At 33.5% G+C, this 25,182-nt stretch overlaps 3 protein-coding genes across 6 annotated transcripts in view; all 3 read left to right on the top strand.

Annotated features, from left to right (window-relative positions):
• Window positions 1-410: 410 nt before the first annotated feature.
• Prp5 (pre-mRNA processing factor 5) lies at window positions 411-4,699 on the top strand. Its single transcript, XM_014229950.3, has 5 exons — window positions 411-694; window positions 748-1,038; window positions 1,098-2,184; window positions 2,501-3,501; window positions 3,561-4,699. The coding sequence occupies exons 1-5, from the start codon at window positions 675-677 to the stop codon at window positions 4,579-4,581; spliced, it is 3,420 nt and encodes a 1,139-aa protein (XP_014085425.2). The 5' UTR covers window positions 411-674; the 3' UTR covers window positions 4,582-4,699.
• A 493-nt stretch (window positions 4,700-5,192) lies between these two features.
• Window positions 5,193-8,492, top strand: dah (discontinuous actin hexagon). Of its 2 annotated transcripts, none has more exons than XM_014229914.3 (9): window positions 5,193-5,496; window positions 5,553-5,772; window positions 5,836-6,085; window positions 6,153-6,440; window positions 6,507-6,720; window positions 6,898-6,991; window positions 7,133-7,250; window positions 7,306-7,441; window positions 7,629-8,492. In XM_014229914.3, the coding sequence occupies exons 1-9, from the start codon at window positions 5,292-5,294 to the stop codon at window positions 8,012-8,014; spliced, it is 1,911 nt and encodes a 636-aa protein (XP_014085389.2). In that variant the 5' UTR covers window positions 5,193-5,291; the 3' UTR covers window positions 8,015-8,492. The 2 variants fall into 2 exon arrangements, with proteins under 2 accessions (XP_014085389.2, XP_069966854.1); XM_070110753.1 differs by having other exon boundaries at window positions 5,414-5,491.
• Window positions 8,493-12,602: 4,110 nt separating this feature from the next.
• The window catches only part of Abca3 (ATP binding cassette subfamily A member 3), a 34,712-nt gene continuing 22,132 nt past the window's right edge, over window positions 12,603-25,182 (top strand). For 2 of the 3 annotated variants that reach the window (XM_070110751.1, XM_014229909.3), the window contains exon 1: window positions 12,603-12,933. The gene's annotated coding sequence lies outside the window, so the exon portion shown is untranslated. Of the gene's footprint in view, window positions 12,934-22,789; window positions 22,942-25,182 lie in introns of those variants that run through there. The other variant, XM_014229910.3, reaches the window with a different exon arrangement.

Here is a 25,182-nt window from a genome sequence, read left to right as displayed (position 1 = left end):
CTAATAAATAACTACTAAAAAATGTAGTTCTAAATTCTTTGGTTCATATATCAGAGAATGTAAAATATATAAATAATATACATTCTCTGCATATATTACTAAATATACATAATTACACAAGTTGTAAATTAATTATTTAATGCACAAATTCATGTGTACTGGTTAATTCCAATATTAAAACGAGGAACTCATAAATGATTCACATAGTACAAAAAACTGACAAAAGACATTTATTATATTGTTTTAACATTTTTAAAAATTTAGCCGGTTGCTTATATCTTATCGAAATATTTAATTATAATATTAATTTATATATTCCATAATAAATAGTGTCGATTAATATGAGATATACATCGTATTGTTCGCAAAAGGCACATCCCTCTCCAAACGACATAATCAATTCACAATAATATGTCACTTGCGTGAATGCATCATATCGTGGTTTTCTTCCTGGTTTATTAGAAATTGTTTTTATACATTTATACTTCTTTGGAGAATTAATTGCTAAAAATGAGGAAAACGATAGTGTTCAGATAAGAAACAGACTATTAAAATAATTTAATAAATAGAAACCATAGTGGATATTCTAATTTGGTTTTTGCCGGGAAATATTAAGAACTGTCGAAAGGTCATTAATTGGAAGTGGACGATAGTGCATTATTTTTTTTATTACAATGTCCAAGTCCTATTCGGGGTGAGTAGTTTTTTATGTCACTTTTAAAAATTTATTTTACAGTAATATTTTAGGAGAGACCGCGAAAGGGAGCGCGACCGCGAACGTGAACGCGACAGGGATCGTGAGAGAGAGCGAGAGAAGGAAAGGGAACGTGAAAAACGCCGGTATTCCAGAAGTAGGTCAAGATCTCCTAAAGAAAGCAAATCTTTTCGAAATGACAATGGAAACGGTAGAGGTCGGGATGACCGAAAAAAAGACAGAGAGCGAGAACAGAGAGAAATTGATCGCAGTAGACGGGAAGATAAACGTCGAAAGCGTTCTAGATCAAAATCCATTCCTAAAGAGTATGAACGAGATAAATCGTAAGTATTCTAACTTTCAAAAAATTATAATAATTCAACTAATTTTATCGCATACTTAGGAGATTCTTGGATCGTGATAGAGAAAACGCAAGAGAACGTGAGCGAGATAGAGATCGTGAACGAGAGCAACGTGAACGGGAAAGAGAGCGTGAAAGAGATAGAGACCGGGGTCGTGACCGAGAACGTGAACGGGAGCGCGATCGTGATCGCGACCGTGAACGGGAACGAGATCAGGATCGTGAAGTTGAAATAGACAGTAGGCGTAATACTGTACAACCCTTAGTAAAAACAGTCGTTGAGGAGCCAAGTAGCTCTTCAGAGGAAGAATTAGACAAAGAAGAAGAACAACGTCGTCTTGAGCAAGAGATGATAAAACGAAGAGAACGCATTGAACGTTGGCGTGCTGAACGAAAATTGAAAGAGCTGGAAATCAATAAGAAAGATCTAAAATCTTTGCCAATACCAATACCATCTAGCACCACTAAAAAATGGAGTTTGGAAGACGAATCTGAAGAAGAAGATAATAACGGTAATCAAGCAGTGCTAGCAACTGATATTAAAAAAGAGCCAGATTCACCACCCGCAAAATTCCAACGTTTGAAAAAATTGCAAGAGGATGATGAAGATGAAAACGAAGAAAAACCAAAAATTAAAAAGTTATCCAAACTTGATGACGACGAGAATGACGATGACGATAAAGCAAACAAAAAAGAAGTTGATGAAAATGATGATATTGATCCTTTAGATGCATATATGCAGGAAGTTGACAAAGAAGTGCGAAACGTGAATCACATTGTGACACAACCTAAAAAACAACAAGGCGTTGTCATTTTAACGGGTGTAGCTAAAAAAAGTACAGAAAAGGCTAACAAAGGTGAGCTAATTGAACAAAATATGGACAGTCTGGAATATTCTAGTGAGGAGGAATTAGAAGACATTAAAGACACTGCCGCCAATTTAGCCAATAAGCATCGTAAAGAATTGGCTAAAATCGATCATTCGGGCGTAAATTATGCATCATTTCGTAAAAATTTTTACGTTGAAGTACCAGAGTTGGCGCGCATGTCGCAACAAGAGGTAGATAAATATCGTGCCGATTTAGAGGGCATTCAAGTGAAAGGCAAAGGTTGTCCGAAGCCAATTAAGGTAAAAATTTTCAATACAAAATTTATATACTCACAAAACATAAATTTATCGTACAAATTAAGTTAAAAATTGATAATTTTGCATTGTTGCTTTGTCTAAGTTGTATGCGGTTAAATTCGAAAAGCGATATTTTGCCATTGGTTGACTGAAATATGAGGAGTTTAGTACCCATATATGTACTTGTATATACAATTATTGTTCATGGTAAATTAAATGTTTGAACTACAATATTATTGTATTTATTTTCTCTAACTGGTATATGTTTATAATAAGCACCTTTGTATGTTTATAATTTGTTTCGGTTTCTTTTGCGTAGACCTGGGCACAGTGTGGCGTGAGCAAGAAAGAAATGGATATTTTGCGAAAACTAGGGTTCGAGAAACCAACACCCATCCAAAGTCAGGCGATTCCGGCAATTATGTCTGGACGTGATTTGATAGGTATTGCTAAAACTGGCAGTGGCAAAACGCTCGCATTCATTTTACCAATGTTTAGGCATATACTGGATCAGCCGCCATTAGAGGATGGTGATGGAGCTATTGCTATTATCATGGCACCAACACGTGAGCTATGTATGCAAATCGGCAAGGACATACGTAAATTCTCGAAAAGTATTGGACTACGACCTGTCTGCGTCTACGGTGGCACTGGTATATCAGAACAGATAGCTGAATTGAAACGTGGCGCAGAGATCATTGTCTGCACACCCGGGCGTATGATCGACATGCTGGCAGCCAATTCTGGACGTGTCACAAATTTACGCAGGGTGACATATATTGTTCTTGATGAAGCTGATCGCATGTTTGATATGGGTTTTGAGCCGCAAGTAATGCGCATCATCGACAATGTTCGGCCAGACAGACAAACAGTAATGTTTAGTGCAACATTCCCACGGCAAATGGAGGCACTAGCACGTCGCATACTTAAAAAGCCCATTGAGGTAATTGTAGGTGGGCGTTCGGTGGTGTGCAAGGACGTCGAACAAAATGTAGCCATATTAGAAGACGAGGCGAAATTCTTTAAACTTCTCGAGTTGCTTGGTGTGTATCAGGAGCATGGTAGTATAATTGTGTTTGTGGATAAGCAAGAAAATGCCGATATATTGCTACGTGATCTTATGAAGGCTTCGTATCCGTGTATGAGTTTGCATGGCGGTATTGATCAGTTCGATCGCGATTCTACAATACTTGACTTTAAATCGGGAAAAGTTCGTCTATTAATTGCAACATCTGTAGCTGCACGCGGTTTGGATGTGAAAGATTTGATACTTGTGGTCAATTATGACGTACCAAATCACTATGAAGACTATGTTCACAGGTGAAATATTGTATTTGTTTTACTGCATTATGAACTATTAATACAATTTGAATTTATAGATGTGGACGCACCGGACGTGCCGGAAAAAAGGGCTGCGCTTGGACTTTTCTCATTGCAGAACAGGCTCGTTATGCTGGTGACATTATACGTGCACTAGAATTATCCGAGACGAAAGTTCCTGAAGACTTACAAAAATTATGGACTGAGTACAAAACAGCACAAGAAGCCGAAGGCAAGAAAGTTCATACTGGTGGTGGCTTTAGTGGAAAGGGCTTCAAGTTTGATGAACAAGAAGCTAACGCCGCAAAGGAAAGTAAAAAGTTGCAGAAAGCAGCACTTGGGCTGGCAGATTCGGATGATGAGGAGGATATTGAACAGGATATCGATCAACAAATTGAACAAATATTTGCAGCGAAACGTACGGTTAAAGATACCTCGGTACCAACACCAGCTGTAACGGTGACGTCCACCACAGGTACCACTACTTCTACAGTCAGCAACGTTACAATTGCCGTTTCTGGCTCAGATAAGTTAGAATTGGCAAAACGTCTCGCTTCGAAGATAAGTTCAACAAAGAATTTAATGGCGGACGGTAAACCACAGGTGTCTGCGGAAACTATACTAAAGGGCAGCAACACAGGACAACCGATGATAACGGCACGTTCAGTAGTAGAACAATTAGCTGCTAAATTAAATAATAAATTGAATTATCAGCCAAAAGATGATGAAGATGGCACCAATCCTTTGCTACCAAATCAACCAAATTCCTTCACAAAATATGAAGAAGAACTGGAAATTAATGATTTTCCACAACAAGCTCGTTGGAAGGTCACATCCAAAGAAGCATTAGCTCAAATATCAGAATATTCCGAAGCTGGACTAACCGTTCGTGGTACCTACGTGCCACCTGGTAAAAACCCACCTGAAGGTGAACGTAAATTATACTTGGCGATCGAAAGCTGTAGTGAATTGGCAGTACAAAAGGCAAAACGCGAAATAACACGTCTTATTAAGGAAGAACTACTGAAGTTAAGTTCAGCGCATCACGTTTTTAACAAAGGCAGATATAAGGTGCTCTAGTCGTTCGTAATAATAAGTAACTATCAAATTCTTTTGTAGAACCTAAACCTCAAATATGTAATGTATTAATAAATTAGTTATCCCCTTCAGGATACACAAATCTTGTGGAGTTCCATTATACGGAAATCTTTTATTATTATTTACGTATTTAGGAATATTTTTATAGATACAAAAACTATGCCTAAGTAAATATTTAATTTACAACTAAGTCCGGCAAATGAAAAACGTAAGAATGACAGAATTATATGGAAGCAAGTCTTAGATAGAACCAGTATTCAAATGACAAGTTCGATAACTGTTACAAAAGACAAGTAATTCTATAAAAAACTTTGATATTATTATTACCTATTACATTTTTTATCTAGTAAACTTATGTTACTTCAGTAAAAAGGATATATTGCATTATAAGTCTGTGTTGTGTATTGTTCGTAAAAACCTTGTTATAGCAGAGAACGTATAGTAGTAATATTCGTTCTCCAGTTATAGGGTCTTTATAACTGCATGGCACAGGGTGCACAATATGCACATTTTTATGTAAAAGTTTAAAATTGTGGCAACTTGAGCCTGTTGCATTGTTGCCAACATCATGAATACAACTATTTAAATTTTGACAAGTTCAATTGAAACCGTCCACTAACCGCGAAGAAAATTTAATTGGGTTATAGTTTTTTTATAAAATAAATCATCTTAAGGCTGGTATATTTAAAATAATGGACGCTGCAGCATTATTTGTGCAGCCGCAAACGGTAAAAGATTTACCAAACAATTGCTGCAAAGATCAGAAGCAAAGTCGTTCTTGTGATTATACAAAAATATCAGGGATTGTAACTTTTGTGCAAGAGGAACATGCCGCCTATAAATACACCGTTTATCGATGCGCCTCCAAGATTATAAGCCTACAAAAACTATTGTTTAGTATGTTCCAACAGCAATATTATATTATAACTTAGTAAATGTTTTGTCTTTGTTAGCTTCAAATATACCATACAAACTTGTACAGGCGTTAATGGGTCGATATCATATACTGGATGTGGATGCTAATTTTATGGTACCTCCGTTCCAGTTGACAACGTTTATTCATGATCTATACTATGCTTGTGAAACATTAGGACATTTTAATACATTCACAACATATTGTATTGAAAAGGCAACAAGTGTATTAGCGACTTTCTTTTGGAATTTATTTGATCCGTAAGCACACATGTTAATATATTATTTGTTAATTATTGGTTAAATATTTAATTTTGGTTTTAGGAATCGACGACATTCCATCTCTGTTTTGGAAATAAAAGTTATGTTTTTGTTACTTTCAAAACATATTGGATTACTAGATTGGAGTGAAGAATTTTATAAATTGCTGCATGACCCTAAGACAAAGTGTGTTTCAAAGAAAAACTTTGAGTATTTGGTGAATATTTTGACGAAAACGTTTAGCTATATCGGTGAGGAGCTTGCTTATGGTTCACAAAACAAAACAATAATAATGGAACAGTGCTTTGGGAAGGTCAGATTAAAAATAAGAAAATAGACAATAGTTTTTTAGATTTATTTTTATTTTTTTTTATATTCAGTCACTGAATTCTTATGGCTTAACTGAGCTACAATTCAAAAATTTATGGAATGATAATCGCACACGGTTGTGCATTTTTGTAAACCTGATAAGTTTAATTAAACGCATGCAAGATACTGAAAAAATTACACATAACAAAAATTGTGCTGCTTGCAATATACAAATAATCGGTATACGCTTCAAATGCAGATCGTGCCACGATTTGTCTCTTTGTTTGTCCTGTTTTGCAAAGGGTTACATAAAAGGTAAACATGAGGCAAGACATCGTCTGACCGAGGTGTTCAAGGAGGTAATATTTATTATTTACTTTATTAAAAATTTACTTATAAATTGTTATATGCATTACTTCTTATAGGATGAACCGCCAAAGCGTATCTCGTATATCTTTGCTTCAATTTGTAATTTTTTCAAAATGAAGAAACAAAGCAACGAAGAATCTAAAGGCTTTTGCAATACAGATGAATCTAACAGTGTTGATGAAACGGAACTGGAAATAATAGCATCTGACCATACAGTAAACAGTGAAATAATGACCACAGTTATTGAGGTCAAAACGGATGCAATTGAAAGTAATTATAAGTTTTTTATAATATAACTATTTGTTTTTGTGGTAGGGGCGTTAGAAAGATATAAATACCACTAAGTTTATGTCTATGGTTTCGGTTGTTATTATATAATACATTTTCTTGTAGTTTTTAAATATTATTTATTTCAAAACATTTTATTTAATTTTTTGTGTATTCTAGCTTCGATTGCTGGACTTTCAACTAGCGCTTCAACGGCGTCAAATGTTTCGGAGCATCTGCAGTCTATCATCGATAGGCTATTGCAGCAGAACTCGTACGTATAAATCCATACATATCTGTGGAATTTTCATACAAATTTTGCTGCCTACTAAGTGTTGGATTTCATCTCTCAAACTTTTTATGATATTCCGTGAAAATTAATAACTTTTGCAATTCTCATTTTATGTCGTTCTAGTAAACTGGAAAAACAAATTAAAATCGTGAAAACTGCGACAAATGAGGAAATTTCCGATTTTCTGCAATCGCATCAACACTTTCTGATTGGAATCATAAATGAAATGCGAAGGTTTTCGGTAGGAAATAAACTTAATTTAATTTATATACCAAAATGTATATAATCTGTTTCAGCAAATATCGAAGTCATTGAGTTCATATCCCACGTCTAGCACCCCGAATCGATCCCATTCTGACAAAATGCATATGCAAAACGTAGCAGCAACAGTAGACAACTTTAGCGTCATGGGAAGCAATCTAACGCATTCGAGTAAGTAAAAATAAGGTTTTGAATAGGAGAAGTTCCGACGATAATCGGCCCTACGTAACCGGAACAGAACTGGGTTTTTATCCCGCCATTGACTCGGCAGCATTCCTTAAAATTACTTAAAGGATGTTTTTTGCCGCTACAACAACAAGAAGTTTCGTAATTTAATTAAATCTTACACTTTTCACAGTTAATGGCGCCGACTTGAATCGAAGTTATTTGGAAGCAAACAAATCGGATGCTTCGGTCAACGACGTGAGTACGTGGTTTAATCAGCGAAGATCATCGGCTTTAATGCCAATACCGAACGCTACCATCACAGATTGTGGTGTGGAAACTGTGCAAGAAATTAATTCAAAACCTAATGGAAATAGAATGGACACAGTTGACGAATTTGAAATTGTTGATTTGCGTGACACCGATATGATAAATTTCAAGCTGTTATTGAATAAAGTTAAAGAGATTGTCGAGGACTCTTTTAGTGATAATACTGAACTAGCAGCAGCAACACAAAATTTGGAAAATGTGCTAGATAATATCGTAAAGAATGAGGAGAAGCGTAGAAGTAGTACTTAATGTTGAACACTGGGTAACAAACCGATTTATGCATGCATATTGCAGCTATATATGCAATGTATAAGTGTTCTGAACATTACGTTAACTATACATTCTTCAAATTTGTAAAATTTAATAAGTGCCGTTTGTACATATAAGCCAGTTTGTATATATTTACTGAACCTAACCTGCAATTCGCCAAAACCAAAACTAAATTTATTATATTATATATAGCCGTCCACTCAAATTTAGATAAATAATGGTAGTAATAACGAATTTAATTGTACAATATCTGCATTTTACGATACAAAAAGTTCAGTTGTGTGAAAACATAGAAGATGACATTGGCTTTATATGAAAATATTATTAATAGCCTACCAGATAGAGAAAAGCAATCCAATTAATTTAATTATTTGATGATACTTGACTAAACTTACGTGTATGTGTAAAAAATATGTTCTTATGAATAATAAACGCAAATCAAAATATGTTAACGTAATTAGAAGTATGTTTCCAAAAATCGTATTGATACTTCAAGAAAGTAGTTGTTATAGCAGCATTAAATATTCCGCAAACAGTTTTGGGCAATGTGGCTGGTGTAGCAGTTCGTGGGCGGATATTGATCTAGTACCGCTCCAGTTATGTTGACTAGACTATAGAGGGAACTATTCAATATTGTTTTGAATAGTGATTCAGAACACGTCTTTGACTGTTGTTTTTCCATATATTATATTTGTTTGCATGATTTACATGTCCTTAAAGGGAGAACTATATCGTTGAAGCTCTATTAACAGTAGCCAGTCCTTCGGAGTTCATCTGCAAGAAACTACTAATCAGGACTCCAAAGAGGGATGTCAAAGATATGAACTGATGTATTGTCTTTCGAGTCCACTCTGTTTATAGTTGTTGGTTTTGCAAATGCTGCTTTGATAATAGAACTAGGTCCTACTGTTTTGGGAATACCTCAATTTAGACATCATTTTGTATTATACTTGTATTATATAAATTACTGTAGGTATGACAGAGTTGGTCCAATACTAGGGCTGTCCGATAGGGACTTAGCCTACAAAAGAAAAATAAAATATTAGAAAAATTGAGATTTACTACTGTGCTTAAAAAATAACGTGAATTTGTTTATAAAACGAAAATTGTGTATTTATTCTTTGAATCAACTTCAATTCTTTTAAAGTAATCCCCGTCCGATAAAACGCACTTTTGCCAACGCTTTTTCCAGTTCTCAAAACAGTCGGAGTAGTCTTTAACCGATATAGTCTTCAAGATCTTCTTCGATTAGATTTTTATCTCCTTAATCGTGTCCAAACTGCGTTCCCGCATTGGCCTTTGAGTTTGTTGAATATCCAGAAGAAGAAGACGGAGTCAAATCAGTGAATACGGTGTTGCGAAACGATATGAGTCGAAGTCGCGAAAAACGAAGTACTCAAAGTTTTAAGTTTAAGCTTAGAACTTATCGAAACCAAAAACAGCTGCTGTGTTAATTTTAAAGGATATAAGTAAACAGTAATGTGGTATATACAGTAGTTTTTGGGTTCCGGTGCATACCCATATTATTTATTTATTTTATATTATTTAAAGTTATACAGTTTACCCTAATACATATACATATGTACAAATATACAATCGGAATCGAATAAATTCTCTTATTTATATGTGTGGAAATTTGGACATATGCACTAGTGTATATTATGTCTATATTAGATTTTATCACTGATTGAAAATCATTATGGCATCTCAAAGCACTCTCTAGTAAAACTTTGAGATAATTCAAAAGCAAAAATTCTTAACACTTTCGCTATTGCAAAAGGCGGCTTTCTGTACAGCGTTCATGGTGGATTTGTTAAAAGCAAAATATTTATTCACCAGATAACCTTAGAATGACTGTAGTAAGTGATTGCATTGCAGCCATGACTTCTTTTAAATTTAGAATCTATATTGAATCGGGTCGAAAGATTTTGGTAATCAACATACGAACGAATATATGGCTATCAAACAACTATAATACTAATATAGACGGACCTTGATTAATTGAGTTTATTATATATAATCTTTTTGGTATTGTTTAATATAGAATTCAGGTTGCCGAGTTCGTTAGTATCGGAACAAATGTTCAAATTTCGATGAACGCAAAATACAAAAATAAGGAAAGCTAAGACTTTAATTCGGAGGAGATAAAATATACTTGGAATCGGAAGTACTTTTTATCCGGTAATTGTAAATCGTACACTAGAAATAGAAAAAAATTCGACAAATCGACAGCATCGAAAACATTGCTTAAGCATTAGCTTTATAGCGAATTGTTGAATGGCAAAAGCAGTGTTGTGATATTGTAGAAAACGCAAACGGTAAGCGGAGGTCCATCGAATGCTTTAATGGTGGTAGCACTGAATGAGAGAAGTCAGAAGCTCAGAGTTCAAAAACTATGTAGTTATGATGAGAGCGATTGCCGAGGCTCTTAATATCTGTTTTGTATAGCTTCAGCACCTTATGGTATTTGTTATTTTTGTAACATAAAGCGTCACACAAGTTAAGGTTGGAAAATAGTTGTTTGTCAACGAAACATGAAAAAAAGTCTTTGCTAAAACACTCTAGTCACCAGATTTTGCTTCCTGTCCCTTGTTTTTGCCACCGAAGTTTGAATATCTAAGAGGTCGGTCCAATAAGAACGTAGTCTCACTGCCAGATGGCGCCACTTGGTTTTGACAGCGTGTTGGAGCGGATGTGTTCGCGGATTTTTGGCAAATGGAAAAAGAACGAAATTGGTCGGAGATTCGATTTTTGTTGTTGTGACCGTTTTCGAAAGCATCGAACTTGCTCCGAAAAAGGTGAATTCTGAATTATTGTGTAGTGTGGCCTCTTTAATAAGTGCATGCAAAGTTAGATTAGTTGCTGCCATACTAGTATTGAATTTGAAAGGCGCTTATCTCGAAAACGATATATGTATATCAGCTTTAAACTTTAAAATGTTATTAAGGTAGGTCCTGTAATTCACTTTTCATGTTTACTCGTTTGCTCTTTAAACACGTTTGTAAATTGGCTGTAGTTGTAACGCGAAGACAAATAATCCGATTGCTTTGATTTTTTTTCTGCATATTTTGTATGTTTCTCTGTACAATGACTTTACAGTTTTCCGATTGTATGATAAATGCAATTTTGGTGGGCCAATAAACACCTCAATTTTGAGCAAAGCTCGACATTTTTTTCGAAGCCAGTTTGTTAAATTTTAAGTGTTTAACAATAGCATAGGTAATATCTTTTAGATCAATAAATTAAGTATATATAATATAAAAATGATCAGCGTTACGAGCAGAGTCGATTTAGCCATGTTCGTCGGTGAACTAGGTATATACGTGAACCTTTAAGTTTTTGATCTAAGATTTTGCCCTTATTCATCAAGAAGCTGCAAATTTGTCGGAACCACCGAAATCGGAGAACTATGACATACAAACTGAACGATCAGAATTAAGTGCTTGTACGGAAGTCTTTTTAATTTGACGAGGTATATCCATAATATTTGGCGCCGCTTATTACCCTGTGCTATAATTTCCGAAGAAATTGTTTAGATCGACCTACTACAAGTATAGCATATAGCTGTCAAACAACTGCCCGATCAAACTTAAATTCTTGTATCAGTCAAGGTATCTTCATGAAATTGGCATAGATTATTATCCAAAACATCGCTACAATCTCTGAACAAATTAGTCAGATCGGACCACTATTGCTTATAGCTGCCATCCAAACAGACCGATCAAAAGCAATAAAGATATTTTATACCTCTATATGCTAAAAAATGCACATTTTAAGTGGCAGCCGAAGTTAATGTGTTTTATTTTTGTGTTTTCAACCACGGCGAAGGCAATCTCTACAGCAGTAGGTCCTTTTTAGTACCTTGGAAAATAGCAAATAACAAGATTAACATAAATATTTTTTTTTAATTTTTTGTCTATATTCATTAATTATGTATAAATATATCCCCAAAAAATTTTAAAATTATATGCAGCAGTTTTCTTATAAAATATATAAAAATTACCTATTTTAGGCGGTCACACTAGGTTTGCCTCTCAACGCTATAGGCCAATTTCAATGGGAAGGCAGGCATATACCTACATATGTACATATGTATATGTCTATATGTAAATAACAGATAAACTGATTTTTGATAATTTTTGTATTAAGTCGAAGTCGTTCGTTCGTCACTGCTTACACGCTCTGTAAGCTTTCATTTTGCCAATGTCTGGCATACATACATATTTACGTATTTATGTGCATATAACTATTTGTGCAAAGTGTAAACTGCATTTTTCTACATATCGTACTTCTCAGAATTTTATTTCACACGCGGCTGCGCTTGCCTATAGACAGGAAGAGAGAACGCTTAAATAGAAATGTGTATGTATAAATTTGTACTATGCATGCAGGTTTATGTGAAAAAAGAGAATTGCATCAGATCGAGCATATATTTTCATACAAAGTGCAAATGTATGTGTACGTATGTATGTACATGCCATATTTGTAATATTTGCGAATGCAAATAGAAGTTCGAAGAACAGTAAATTCCCAGAATCGCACTGCGACATATTTTCAGCATTCAGTTGCCGTTTTGGCGGCGAGAAAACTATTTCGATTTGTTGTGAGTTCGTTAATTGTTCGCATATATAAGTGTATTATAGTATCTAATACAAGTATATTAAAAAAATAATTTTGAGACAAAATGTTCGTGGTATTGTTGAATATATTTTAAATATAATTTTGAGACAAAATATTCGTGATATTGTTGGAAATCATAAATAAAGTGAAAAGTGTTGATTTAAACAGCTGATAAATCAATGTTTTTACATTGAAATTGAAAACCAAAAATCTTGCAATTCAACGTACATACCACCGAATATTTACAAAACGCCAACAAAAAGAAACAAAGATTCAAGGTAAATGTTAATAAATATACTAAAACTGTGGTAAATTAAGAGATATGTAGAGACATACATACTCGTATGGAAATGTTCGAGTCATAAAGGTTAATCATACGCCCAGTACGTACGCCAACAGAGGAAGTGTGTGCTTTGCAAAGCTATCGTGTTAGTGCAGTTTTCTGACAGGAAACTTCTTAAGAGACAGTAGTAAAACTCGCTCGGCTGCAAAGAAATGTATAGCACAACAAAATTAGATCACGTACCCAGAATACAGCGAGAGAATATATTTTTGAAATTATTCGGTGCGATAGTCTGATGGTTTAAACCAAAAATTTAGAAAGTTTTCAACTGTTTGAAAATTGTTTAACCAAAAATGTACGAGACAAAGAAAGAGCACAAATTGACCAAGTCTACTACAGCCCTGCAAGTTACCTATCGGCTAAATCATTTAATCATTTGGGTTAATTACTCAAAGGCGATCTCTGTTAAGTGTCTAAGAGTTTCTTAATTCGTTCAATGAATTGGAGTTTCGGTAGCCGTAACTTGCTGGAAGCTTTTAGTTGAAAAAAAAATTTTGAGATTTCTCACCATTTTTAAATTTGAATTTTAGTAAAATTATTCGGATAAAAGATTTATCAGAGTAGAGGTATCGAACTAAAAGGTTTAAGAATACCTACAGTTGAAAATACTTTTGAAATGTGACAACATTGTGATAAAAATAAATTAAAATTTTTTTGGAGAGAGTTACCACCTGTTCTAAAATTTAAATTCAATAAAAGGTGTTTAAAAAACCGTTATTAAAATATAACTATCAAATTGATTAGGTTTGAGTAGGCTTACAATAGAGAATAAGTTAAAAATAATTTATCTATTTAAATAGAAATATGTATGTATGTCATCTGTATGAAAACTGTTTAGCAAAAAAAAGTGCGAGACCAAGAAACAGCGCTAACTGACGAATTCTACTAGAACTTATTGTTCAAAACTTTTTTTTTGGAAAGTTGTCACCGGTTGCTAAGTAAATTTAATTTCAACAAAATTGTTAAGGAGTTTAAAAATATGTTTAATAAAGTTTACAATTCAAAAAATTTTACATTGTTGTAGTCCGATTTCGCCCATTTTCGCCCTATAGTAATATAATAGAAATATGAAAAGAACGTTATGCACCGAATTTGGTTGAAATCGGTTAAGCAGATCCCAAGATATGGGTTTTCACCTAAAAGTGGGCGGCACCACGCCCACTGACTAATTTTGAACGCGGTTCCTATAAAATCATCTCATACCATCCCAGAGATAAAATTTAATGTCTCTGGCGTGTTTAGTGCTTGGTTTTTCGCGCTTTTAGTATTTTTTAACAGTGGGCGGGCTTGTCACCCGATTTCACATATTTTCACACCGTCAATAGAGGTGCTAAAAACATTTGCTTCCAGTGAATTTGGTTATAATAGCTTTAGTGGTTTAGGAGATATGCACATTAACCTTATTAGGGGCGGGACCACGCCCTCTTTAAAAAAATTTTTTTAACTGAAGATGCCCCTCCCTAATATGATCCTATTATCCCTAATATGATATTATGGTCAGATTACGCCCATCTGCAATACCAAACGTCTTACGGTACCAAGAAACATGTATACCAAGTTTTTTGAAGATATCTCAATTTTTACTCAAGTTACAGCTTGCACAGACGGACGGACAGACGGCAGTCACCCGGATTTCAAGTCGTCTCTTCATCCTGATCATTTATTTATACATATATAACCTTATATCTAACTCGATGAGTTTTAGGTGATACAAACAACCGTTAGGTAAACAAAACTATTATACTCTGTAGCAACAAGTTGCGAGAGTATAAAAACGTTAACTTCGGTTGCACCGAAGCTATAATACCCTTCAGAAATACAAAGGCTCCTTACGAGAACTTGATTTTGATCGGTCAGTTTGTATGGCATGCTATAATGGTCCGATCTAAACAATTTTACGGAGATTATAGCGTTGTCTTGGACGATAATCTATGACAAATTTTGATATTTCGTCAAATAATTTTGATCGTTCAGATTGCATGGCAGGTATATACTACAGTGATCTGATATCGGCGGTTGCGACAAATAAGCACCTTCTTAAGAAGAAAAGGACGTATGCAGACATAGAGACAGACGAATATGGCATGGAATACATTGTTGCCTTAAACAATAACTCATGGCAAATTTCGTGAAGATATTACGTAAAATGAAAAAGTTCCCCATGAAAGTACTTGCTTCCGATTGTTCAGTTTATATGGCAACTATATGCTATAGTGGTTCGATATCGGCCGTTCCCACAATGAGCAGCTTCTTAGTGAGAGAAGGACAGGTGCAAAATTTATGATCGATGCTGATCATGTATACCTACTTGTATTTATTTTACCACAGATACCGCTTAGATATCTCAATAAAGTTAAGTGGAAACATTTCGCTTAACAATTATTTATACATTTCGGATATTGAGCAATGAAATCAGGTAAATGTGTTAACTGTTCTATTTATTACTTGCTTTAGAATTATCCGATTTGGGTTCTAAAATTTGATGTTTTATTCCGAAAACGATGTAATTTTCATTGATCATATTATCGATAGACAATACTTAAAATTATGTTTTCTTTGGTATACAAATATTATATTGAAATCACCTTAAATAATATATTAAAATATATTTACAATTAACGGACGTTAAGCTAAATAACAAAAAACAAGATTCTTAACATTTATACTCTTTTAGGGTTGCATTGTATTAAGAAATGGGTAAAAAACTAGTTTAGTAGAATAATAATTTTCACTCTACATAAAAACCAGTTACAGCATGTAGTTTTCATTATAATCTTTATTTTTTTATTGCCTTACTTATTTTAATTTTTTTTGTATATCCGTTGAGGAACGTAAACAATATTGTTGGAATTTATTTTCCTAGTAACGTGTTGAAAATTTATGAAATCTACTTTCTGTGATTCTGTTATCATAATAATCAAATCCCGTATATATCGGGATTGTGAAATTAAAAGATTAAACATGGCAACGCCAATAAGCATATTCAATATTTACAGTGTCAAGGCATTTAATGACGCCGAGCTTACGCAGCCATGTACGACTTCGCATTGCACACGCACACACATATATGTATTTCTACTATATATTACATATGCACTTCTGTATGTTTTTATTGTACAATATCTCTTCAATTAGACACGAATGCAATTAAACATCTAATATATATTTTAGACAAATAAACAAATATTTTTTAAAGCTCACAAGCAGAAGTCATTTGGCATAGGTGCTTATAAGATAACAAATGCATCTGGATGTACATACATATGCATATATATATATATTTATATATGTTACACCTCCAACAGTATTTATGGTTCTCTGGCAATGCTTGCAAATAGATATGTATGTGTATTTATGTTTATAATCGTCCAAATTGTGGTCCGTATGAGCTTTTAAGAATTGCTTGGAAGTGATATAGCCAGGTATTACGCAATGCGGAAGCATATTAGCTACAGTTTCTTGAGAAATTAGGATTTTTGTTTACTACTTAGCCGTAGACATGTGTATGCAAATTAAATAAAATTATTATGCGAGTATCTCGCTCGCTTTCTTTCTAACCAAATATCCCCATACAACCCCATGGTTTTGAAACACAAGCAGCAATTGGATATCAAACAGCAGTAAAATTTTATGATCGACTTCTGAGAAAGAAGATAACGGCAATTACAAGAATAATTTCTTTTCCCGTTATTCAAAACAATATTGTTTGCTTACTTGTAGCCTGAAAATTTGTAATGCTTGCCGAAACGTTTTTAGAGTTGTCATTAAATGTCACTCGAATATCGTTATAAGAGAACGTGGATTAGAAAAGATATATGCAGACTTAAGACACCATTGTAAAATCATTCGGATAGACGGAAATCAGTATATTCGTTGTTGAACTATTTATTTACTGCCTTCAAAGTTACATGTTTAATTAGATTAATTAATAAAAATAAGAAAATACATTAAAGTTGATATTATACATATTTACTATAAAATCAGGGGTTTTGTAACTATTACATAAAGGCCTCGATTTGCTAATTAGCCCATCCAGGGCAGTTGCCTGAGTTTAAAATTTGGTATAATTTAAAAAGTGATTTTAATAAAAGATAATACACCAATTACACAGTCGCTATGCATAATGCAAATTCAAGTATACGGTAGCCGAGAGGATATTTTAATCGTTCAAATCGTCATATATGTATAATAGCGTTTTTAGAATCCCGAAAAGCTGTTGTCTTTAATACCTAGTAACATATATATATGTTTCAACTCTGGTGCAAGCAACCCTTACCGAAATTTGCCTTTTTATCAATGTTTTTTAATTTTAAGATAAATTGTCTTTGGTAAAATATTATTTTATTAATTTATATTTAAGAGTAGAAACTAGCATTCGCGGTCTCGCTATTGAATATCAGTTAGGTTACCACCATAAAATTTCCTTATACCTTGGAGATTAATGAATCGAAGAAAAAATTAGAATAGATCAAATAGACTGCTATAATGAAATATAGATAGTTGCATTCACACTTCTTTGACTAAAAAGGAAGGCTCAAACATAGCGAATAAAAAAGTGGCGAATCGAAAACGGCCGTAGCGAACTTTTGTATACTTGTAGTATAATATAATTGTGAAGTTAAAGCCCTACAACTTGGCAATTCGAAGATAGCTGCTCTCACCGGTTTGGTTAGGCTGTGGTAATTACTTTATTTGCAATTTTAAGTGTTTGATTACTTCTATCTCTCTTTTATGAGCCTGTTTAAGCTCAGCTTACCGTCTATACAATTATTGTACTTTTATGACACATTGCCTGCTTGAAAACATCGCTTCAACATTTCCCTGAACCTTGATTATGCATCAAATCAAATTGCTAGTAACTTACAGGGAAATTCTTACTCATGGGTCTTCATATAACAGGCGGGAAAATAGAAACAAATATGTGATTCATTCATTCTTTTCAATTATAGTTTTCTGTTTTATTTTGTTCATTAGAATGTTTACGTTTTTTACTGCAATCGTTGTTAGTGTAGATAATTCGCATCTTTTTGTTAGCAAGTGACGATTAAATTTACATATTCTCTTGAAACATAAACGATTGTAAATGCAATACATCACAATCAAAAAAAAATTCAACAAATGTCAACAATTAAAACGAATTCACGTGAATTGACGTATATGTACGTATGCAAAAATGTAAATATGTATGTGTGTAAAATTGCATTTGAAAACTTATTCACGCGGTAGCATCGAGAGCTTAGTTCAGTGTATGCATATCATCTATGTAAATATATGCCACACTCTCTGTAAATCAAAAGCTAAATACTCTCCAATATAAGTTGGCTTTTACAAGAAGACTTCGAAAAAATGCTTCTTACTAAGAGTTGTCATTATAGGGTTTTTAGTTACATATCTTCGGCACTATATTGGGTATATAGGGTTTAGAGGAACGTTTGAATCGATTCTGTTACTATTTTCCAACAAATTTTACGATATTATTAAGATATCTCTCATTTTAATCGATATATGTGTATGTATATACTATATAGCATAAAATGAAATTTAAAGACGTTGTGCGGCGAGTTGATACACTTTACATAGGGCTTTCGCATACCATATGTATAAGACCAACATAATTTGATATCTTTAGAGGGTCAGCTAACTCAGCTTTTTGGATTTTTTTATGTTTTTATTTCTTAACAGTCTTTTTTTACTAGGCTAATTGTTGTTGTTGTGGCGGCTGAAAACATTCCTCAAATCATTTTTAAGAATGGTGATGAGTTGACAGTCCTTGACCTAAAAAAAATTCGGCTACGTTCTGGTTGCGTATACTCGACTGTTATTACTTACGAATTGTAGCTACGCCTGCCGTAGAGACCGAAGCACTGTTCAAGCAATTCTTTGTGATCAACAGCATTGTTTTCTCAAAAAAAGTGTTTCATATAAATTTTTATCTTTTTTTTCAAATAGCTAAATTTTTCTGACAAATTAAATGAAATATACTCGTATAATTTGGTTAGATTTAACTGCAAAACATTTGTAAGCAGTATTATTAGCGCCTTATCATAGAAACGTTACAAACTTCCCAGCCAGTATGTACCAATTCCATTTTGTTACATATTGTTAAGATGAATGCGCTGTACAAATTTAGAATGGTGTTATTTAAAAAGTGGGTGTGGCCTTCAACCGAAGTTGTACAGTTTGCTAACGGTGTTATGAGAATGTTTGCGAACCAAGATTGGTTCAAATTAGTTAAGTAGTTTTTGAGATATGAAATTTTTCTAAAAGCGGGCGGTACCATATTTGAACTCATTTAGCTGTAGGCCCGCTGTATCACCCATGTATTTTAATTTAGCATTTTGATGTTATTCTTTAGATAATTACCGAACTTTTATTACTTTCGAACATAAACTTGTCTTGTTCGGTGTAATATTCGGATAGTGAAACCAAGAAAGAAACCTAAGAGGTGGCGCGCTGCCACTTACATACAATTTAATTTAAACAAAATTGATGGTTTAAAAAAGATCACAATTGGAATTTTTTTCGATAGGGTTGCCACCTATTACAACAATAGCTATTTAAAATTAAGTTTAAAAAGTACGACATTTTTATATATAATTTATACACATATTTGGAAAGTTTTTTAAGCAAGTTACTTAGCCCCTGCGCCTTATTGAATGCAATCATTGAGAAGTTAATTTAATTCAAGTTAATCTAATTTCTGTCCCGCACAATTTCGGGTAAAGAAATGTTTTTTTCATAATTTTGATTTCGTTAATGTCTTGGCACTCACGAATCGCTGATTGATAGTCTTACCTCAATTAAATCGTTTATTTGGCTACATATGTATTCATATGTATTGTACTTACATACATATATGTGATATCTACAAATATTGAAAAATTGCTTATATCATGCGATTATTTATTAGATTGGTATTCGATACGTTTTATAAGTATTACATTAGCTGGCTGATCAAAACATTTTATTGTTTCATTTCTGCAGCGTATTTACTCGTATGTATGTAAATTTAAATATATAACAAGAAAAAACGTTAACTTCGTTTGCACCGAAGATCACAGATACAAATGCTCCTTACAATAACTTGATTCAGATCTAATTTCGTGAATCGACAATAAAAAATAAAATTGTTTTCAATGCAGGCACTTTACTCCGATCGATCAGTTTATATGATAGCTATATGACATAGTGATCCGATCTAAACAATTTCTTCGGAGATTATATTTTTGCCTTAGAAAATAACTCATGCCTAATTTCGTCAGAATACCTCGTCAAATGAAAGAGTTTTCCATACAAGCCCTTGATTCCGATCGTTCAGTTTGTATGACAGCTATATGCTATAGTCATCCGATCTATACAATTTCTTCGGGAATTACATTGTTATCTTAGAAAATAGCTCATGCTAAATTTCGTGAAGATATTACGTCAAATAAAAAAGTTTCCCATACAAGGACTTGCTTCCGATTGCTCAGTTTGTATGGCAGCTATATGCCATAGTGGTCCGATATCGGCCGTTCCGACAAATGAGCAGCTTCTTACTGAGAAAGGACAGGTACAAAATTTCAGATAGCTTAAAAACTGAGCGACTAATTTGCATATATACAGACGGACGGACGGACAGACGGACATGGCTAAATCAACTCAGCTCACCATGCTGATAATTTATATATATATTGTATAGGGTCTCCGACGTTTCCTTTTGGGTGTTACAAACTTCGTGGGAAACTTAATATACCCTGTTCAGGGTATAAATATTAGTCTGGAGAACTAAATGCAGTTTTATACCAGTTTTTAAAAGCTCGATAAAGGAATGCAATTTTTATAATACGAATATTTATTGCCATGCTTATGAATAGTCTGCGATAAATAATCACAAATATTATATTAAAAAAATGGCTTGAGCTTCTTACAATTAAAGTATATAAATTACTGGTATAAACAATTGTAAAAGTATTTATACTCGTATAGTATACATAGTTTTAGGTTTGACAGAAGAGATAAAAACATATATTTGAAGATTTGTAAAGTTCGCCTACAAATATAAAAAATTTGCTGATCGATCAGATGATATCATTATATACTTGTATGTGTAGGGAACCTCCTCCACTAATATCTAATCAATGAAGAAGCGAACGGCTGATTTTCATTTCAGATCTTCTCTCGCTGGATTGACATTGTCAATCAGTATCCGATTGCTACTAGAAAGAAATATATTATATGTATATACATACATATATAACTGTATGTTTTGTCTGGTTCCAAGACGGCTGATCAATACTGATTCATTGATTGACTAAACTCATTGACTAATTAATCACGACTATTCAAACTTATTTATGCGTCTTAATTAATGCAGTAAAATATAATAAAACAAGTATGTATGTACATAGATATGTATTTTTTTTAGCAAAATACTAAAAAAATAATAATCAAGATTTAATTATTCAAACTGAAACCACCAAATTGCAACATATACCGTCCAAGAGACTGCAATTTAATATAATTATGGGTTAAGAGAAGAATTTAGATCAAATCGATCTGTTTTGTTTATGAAAGTATTGTAATATTTAATTAAAACATTGCGTGTGTATTCACATAAAAATATTATGAAATTCCATAGAACAAATGCAAAAAATGCACTCTCCTACATGCACAAATATATATATATATATACTTACGTACATAATATATTTATATATGAGCGCGTTTAAAAATACAATTTTTCTAATGCCGAAAGTCGCACCCAGCCCATTTCCTTGCATTACTTCAAACGTAAACAAATTGAGAGTCGCTGCGCAAAAGTGCATTCAAGGCTATTTTTATACAAATATATACATTGAAACATATAAAACCACTAAATACATACTTTCATACATAGCAATCCATTTCTTTAGAAATTCATATTTTGAGCGACTAGCGCCAGCCACTAAATCAAGCACACTGAACGCGAAACACGCCGCGTGCAACTTTGCTCTCAAAGCCTTAAAAGCTTTATTCATATTATACGGCCCGAACGAGCGCAACTATCAGCTGATTGGCTCCCATACAGGCATATGAGCGTACTGTATATTTGGCGTTCACTTGTGGCTCCACTAACATTGCCACTGATTCTCTCTTAGCCGACCTTGGTTGTGGCGCTCAGAAAGTTCTGCTACTAGCATGAGTATACATATTTTTTGCCTCCGTTAGAACTGACTTAGGACGTGTTGATTGTGTGTATGTATTCATTCGCACATCATTTTTTTATGGATGGGATTTTCAAAATGACATCAGACTACCTTCAATATTATGACCACGCTGGTTAGAACTTCTGCTTGGAACATAGTTCAGTGCGCTTCCGAGTTTAGTGCCGGTTAGTTGTGTCGTATTTCGGCAGTCCGCCTACGAAATAGTTAAATAAACTACTTGTGTAGTGACTGAATATTTAAAAAGTGTTCATTTGAAAAACATATATTGTACATACATATACATGTATAAATATATTAGAAAATAGTACAATCGTAATTTTTTTATACTTTAAAGTAACCGGTTCATAGCTGGAAAAGTGCTATTATTTATTTCACGTCGCGAGACTGATTCACATGCATTTCTTTTTTTCGTCGTGAATTTTTACACATCATACATATGTATATACATACGTCTTTATTGGGATTTATTTTTTGCTTTGTCAGACTGACGTATTAATATTATCGAAACAAAATACAAACGAAGTGAAAAATAAAAACAAGAATGGTGTCGGTGACGAGCAATAATTGCTGAATTGGCTAGAATTGTGAACAATATTGTGCTTAAACTATGTACATATATGGAATTTAAATAGAAAATGTGCGAAAGATTGTATACAAAGCAAAAGAAAATATACATACATATTTGATTGAGCAGAATTGCTAGTAGAAGTCCTGGAAAAACAAAAAGTAACTAGGATTTTGGTACTATTGCGAAGGTGAGCAGACATACATATGTATGTATACACTAAAAATTTTGTCAAACAAAAAATATATTAAATAATTAGAACTTTTGAAACGTAAAAGTGTTTTGTTCAATATTCAGAATTTTTCTTGAATTAAATTTTTTTGACTTTTCGCACGAATAAAACGTATATTGTGTAGTATTGGAATGATGCTTTAAGTTTTTGTGAAATTGGAATTAGAAGCTCCCGCATTTGGCGTGAATTTCAAAAGTGGTTGAGTGGTCAAAATTTTATTAAAATGAGGCGAAGGATGGTCGTTTTCATTATTGATAAATTAATATGAATTACGATTTTTTTTAAAACCCAACCTATGAAAAAATTGTACATATATAAATTTCCCGGGTTACACTACACTGGTATTCAAAGTAATAATTTACAAGATTATTTAAAAAATTTTATAGTTTCTAAAGTGCTAGTATTTAATACCAAATAGTAAAGGTCTTAAACATAGTTTTATATTTTTTTTTCGTTTTTTAAAAAATCTAAAAATTATGTGATTTTTTGAGACTTTAGACTGGTAACCCTCTAGGCCAGACTTTTTCAACCTTTTTTTGTCACCGGCACACTTTTAGTTTCAGTAAAATTTCACGGCACACCAATAAAAAATTCGGTAGGCGTAGGTATAAGGCCTCTAGCCTTGATTCATGTTATGGTACCGAATTAGGTTAAGCCTGTCAAGGTAATGTACTGAGATAAATAAATAAAATGTTTTCGAGAAAATAAAGTTTTAATAATATCATTATTAATTACATTAATAAGTTTTAAATAACATGATATAATCAATTAATGCGATATTTGAGCCTGGCGTGTGGAGCAAAGGCTTTTTATTCTTGGGCGAATTGTCGACAAACATATCGAGCTCTTCTTCAACAGATAGCAGACGTTCGCGATTTTTACTTTTTATATTTGTCAATGCTGAAAACCCTTGTTCGCATAGGTAAGATGTCGAAAACGGCAAAAGGGCAATGAGAGCTTTTTTACTTAATTCTGGATATTCTGCTGAAACGTGTAACCAGAACTTATTTACATTCAACTCCTGTAATTTTCTTCCAATTCAAAACCAACCAAGCTACTGAGTGAAACATTGAACGGGTCTCTCACCCAATAAAAATTTTCAACCTCTATGTTGGGAAAGTATTTGTTTATATTTTTTTCTAACAATTATAATGAATCCCTTATCAATGATCTCATTCTAGAATCCACATTTCTTGACGCTGTATGCGGGAACATGGACAGAGTGCCCTGACAAATATGATTTTTCCATAGCGTTAATTTTTCTGCGAAACCTTTTATTTTATCAGATGACGTCAAAATATTCTCATTTCGTCCCTGCATACCTGCATTTAATTTGTTAAGATGTTCGAATAAATCTGCCAAGTACGCCAATTTTGTGCACCATGTATCGTCGCTGAATAAATTAACAAACTCTGATGACTCCAATGTAAGGAATATTAATAACTCTTCCTTAAGTTCATACACGCGGGACAAAATACGTCCTCTTGAGAGCCATCTTACTTCGGTGTGAAGAAGCAACGTGTAGTGGGCTGCATCCATGTCTTGGCAAATTTGTTTAAATAATCTAGATTTCAACGGCCGACTCTTAATGAAATTTATAACCCTTACTACATCTTCCAAAACAGTTTTGAAATCATTCGGTAGAGTTTTTGATACCAATGCTTCCCTATGAATAAAGCAGTGGGTCAGTACAATATTTGGATTTCTTTCTTGCACCAAAGTAACAAGCCCTTTTACAGAACCAGTCATTGAAGGTGCTCCGTCGGTACATATTCCAATACAATCGATCCATGATAAATCAGAGGATTTCAAATATGCATCCAAAACATTAAATATGTCTTCGCCTCTTGTTGTTTCGGGCAGTTCTTTGCAACAAAAAAAGTTTTCAATAAAGTCATCTTCAACGACAGTACGTATAAATGCCAGCAGCTGAGCCTTCCCACTTATGTCAGTTGACTCATCAACTTGTAAGGCGAATGTACGAACAATTCGTAGTTTTTCTATTATTTGTGCTTCAATATCTTCTGACATGTGTTCTATGCGCCTGCTGATGGTGTTATCTGACAGAGGAATATTCAACACCTCCTTTTCAGCTTCAACCCCAAATAAAGTCTTCACAATCTGACGACAAGCTGGCAAAACTAAATTTTCTGCTATAGTATGTGGTTTAATTTTTTTTGCTATAAGCTCCGCCACGTG

Source organism: Bactrocera oleae, chromosome 5 (assembly GCF_042242935.1).
Source record: "Bactrocera oleae isolate idBacOlea1 chromosome 5, idBacOlea1, whole genome shotgun sequence".
NCBI lineage: Eukaryota > Metazoa > Arthropoda > Insecta > Diptera > Tephritidae > Bactrocera > Bactrocera oleae.
This window is presented reverse-complemented; position numbering and strand designations above follow the sequence as displayed.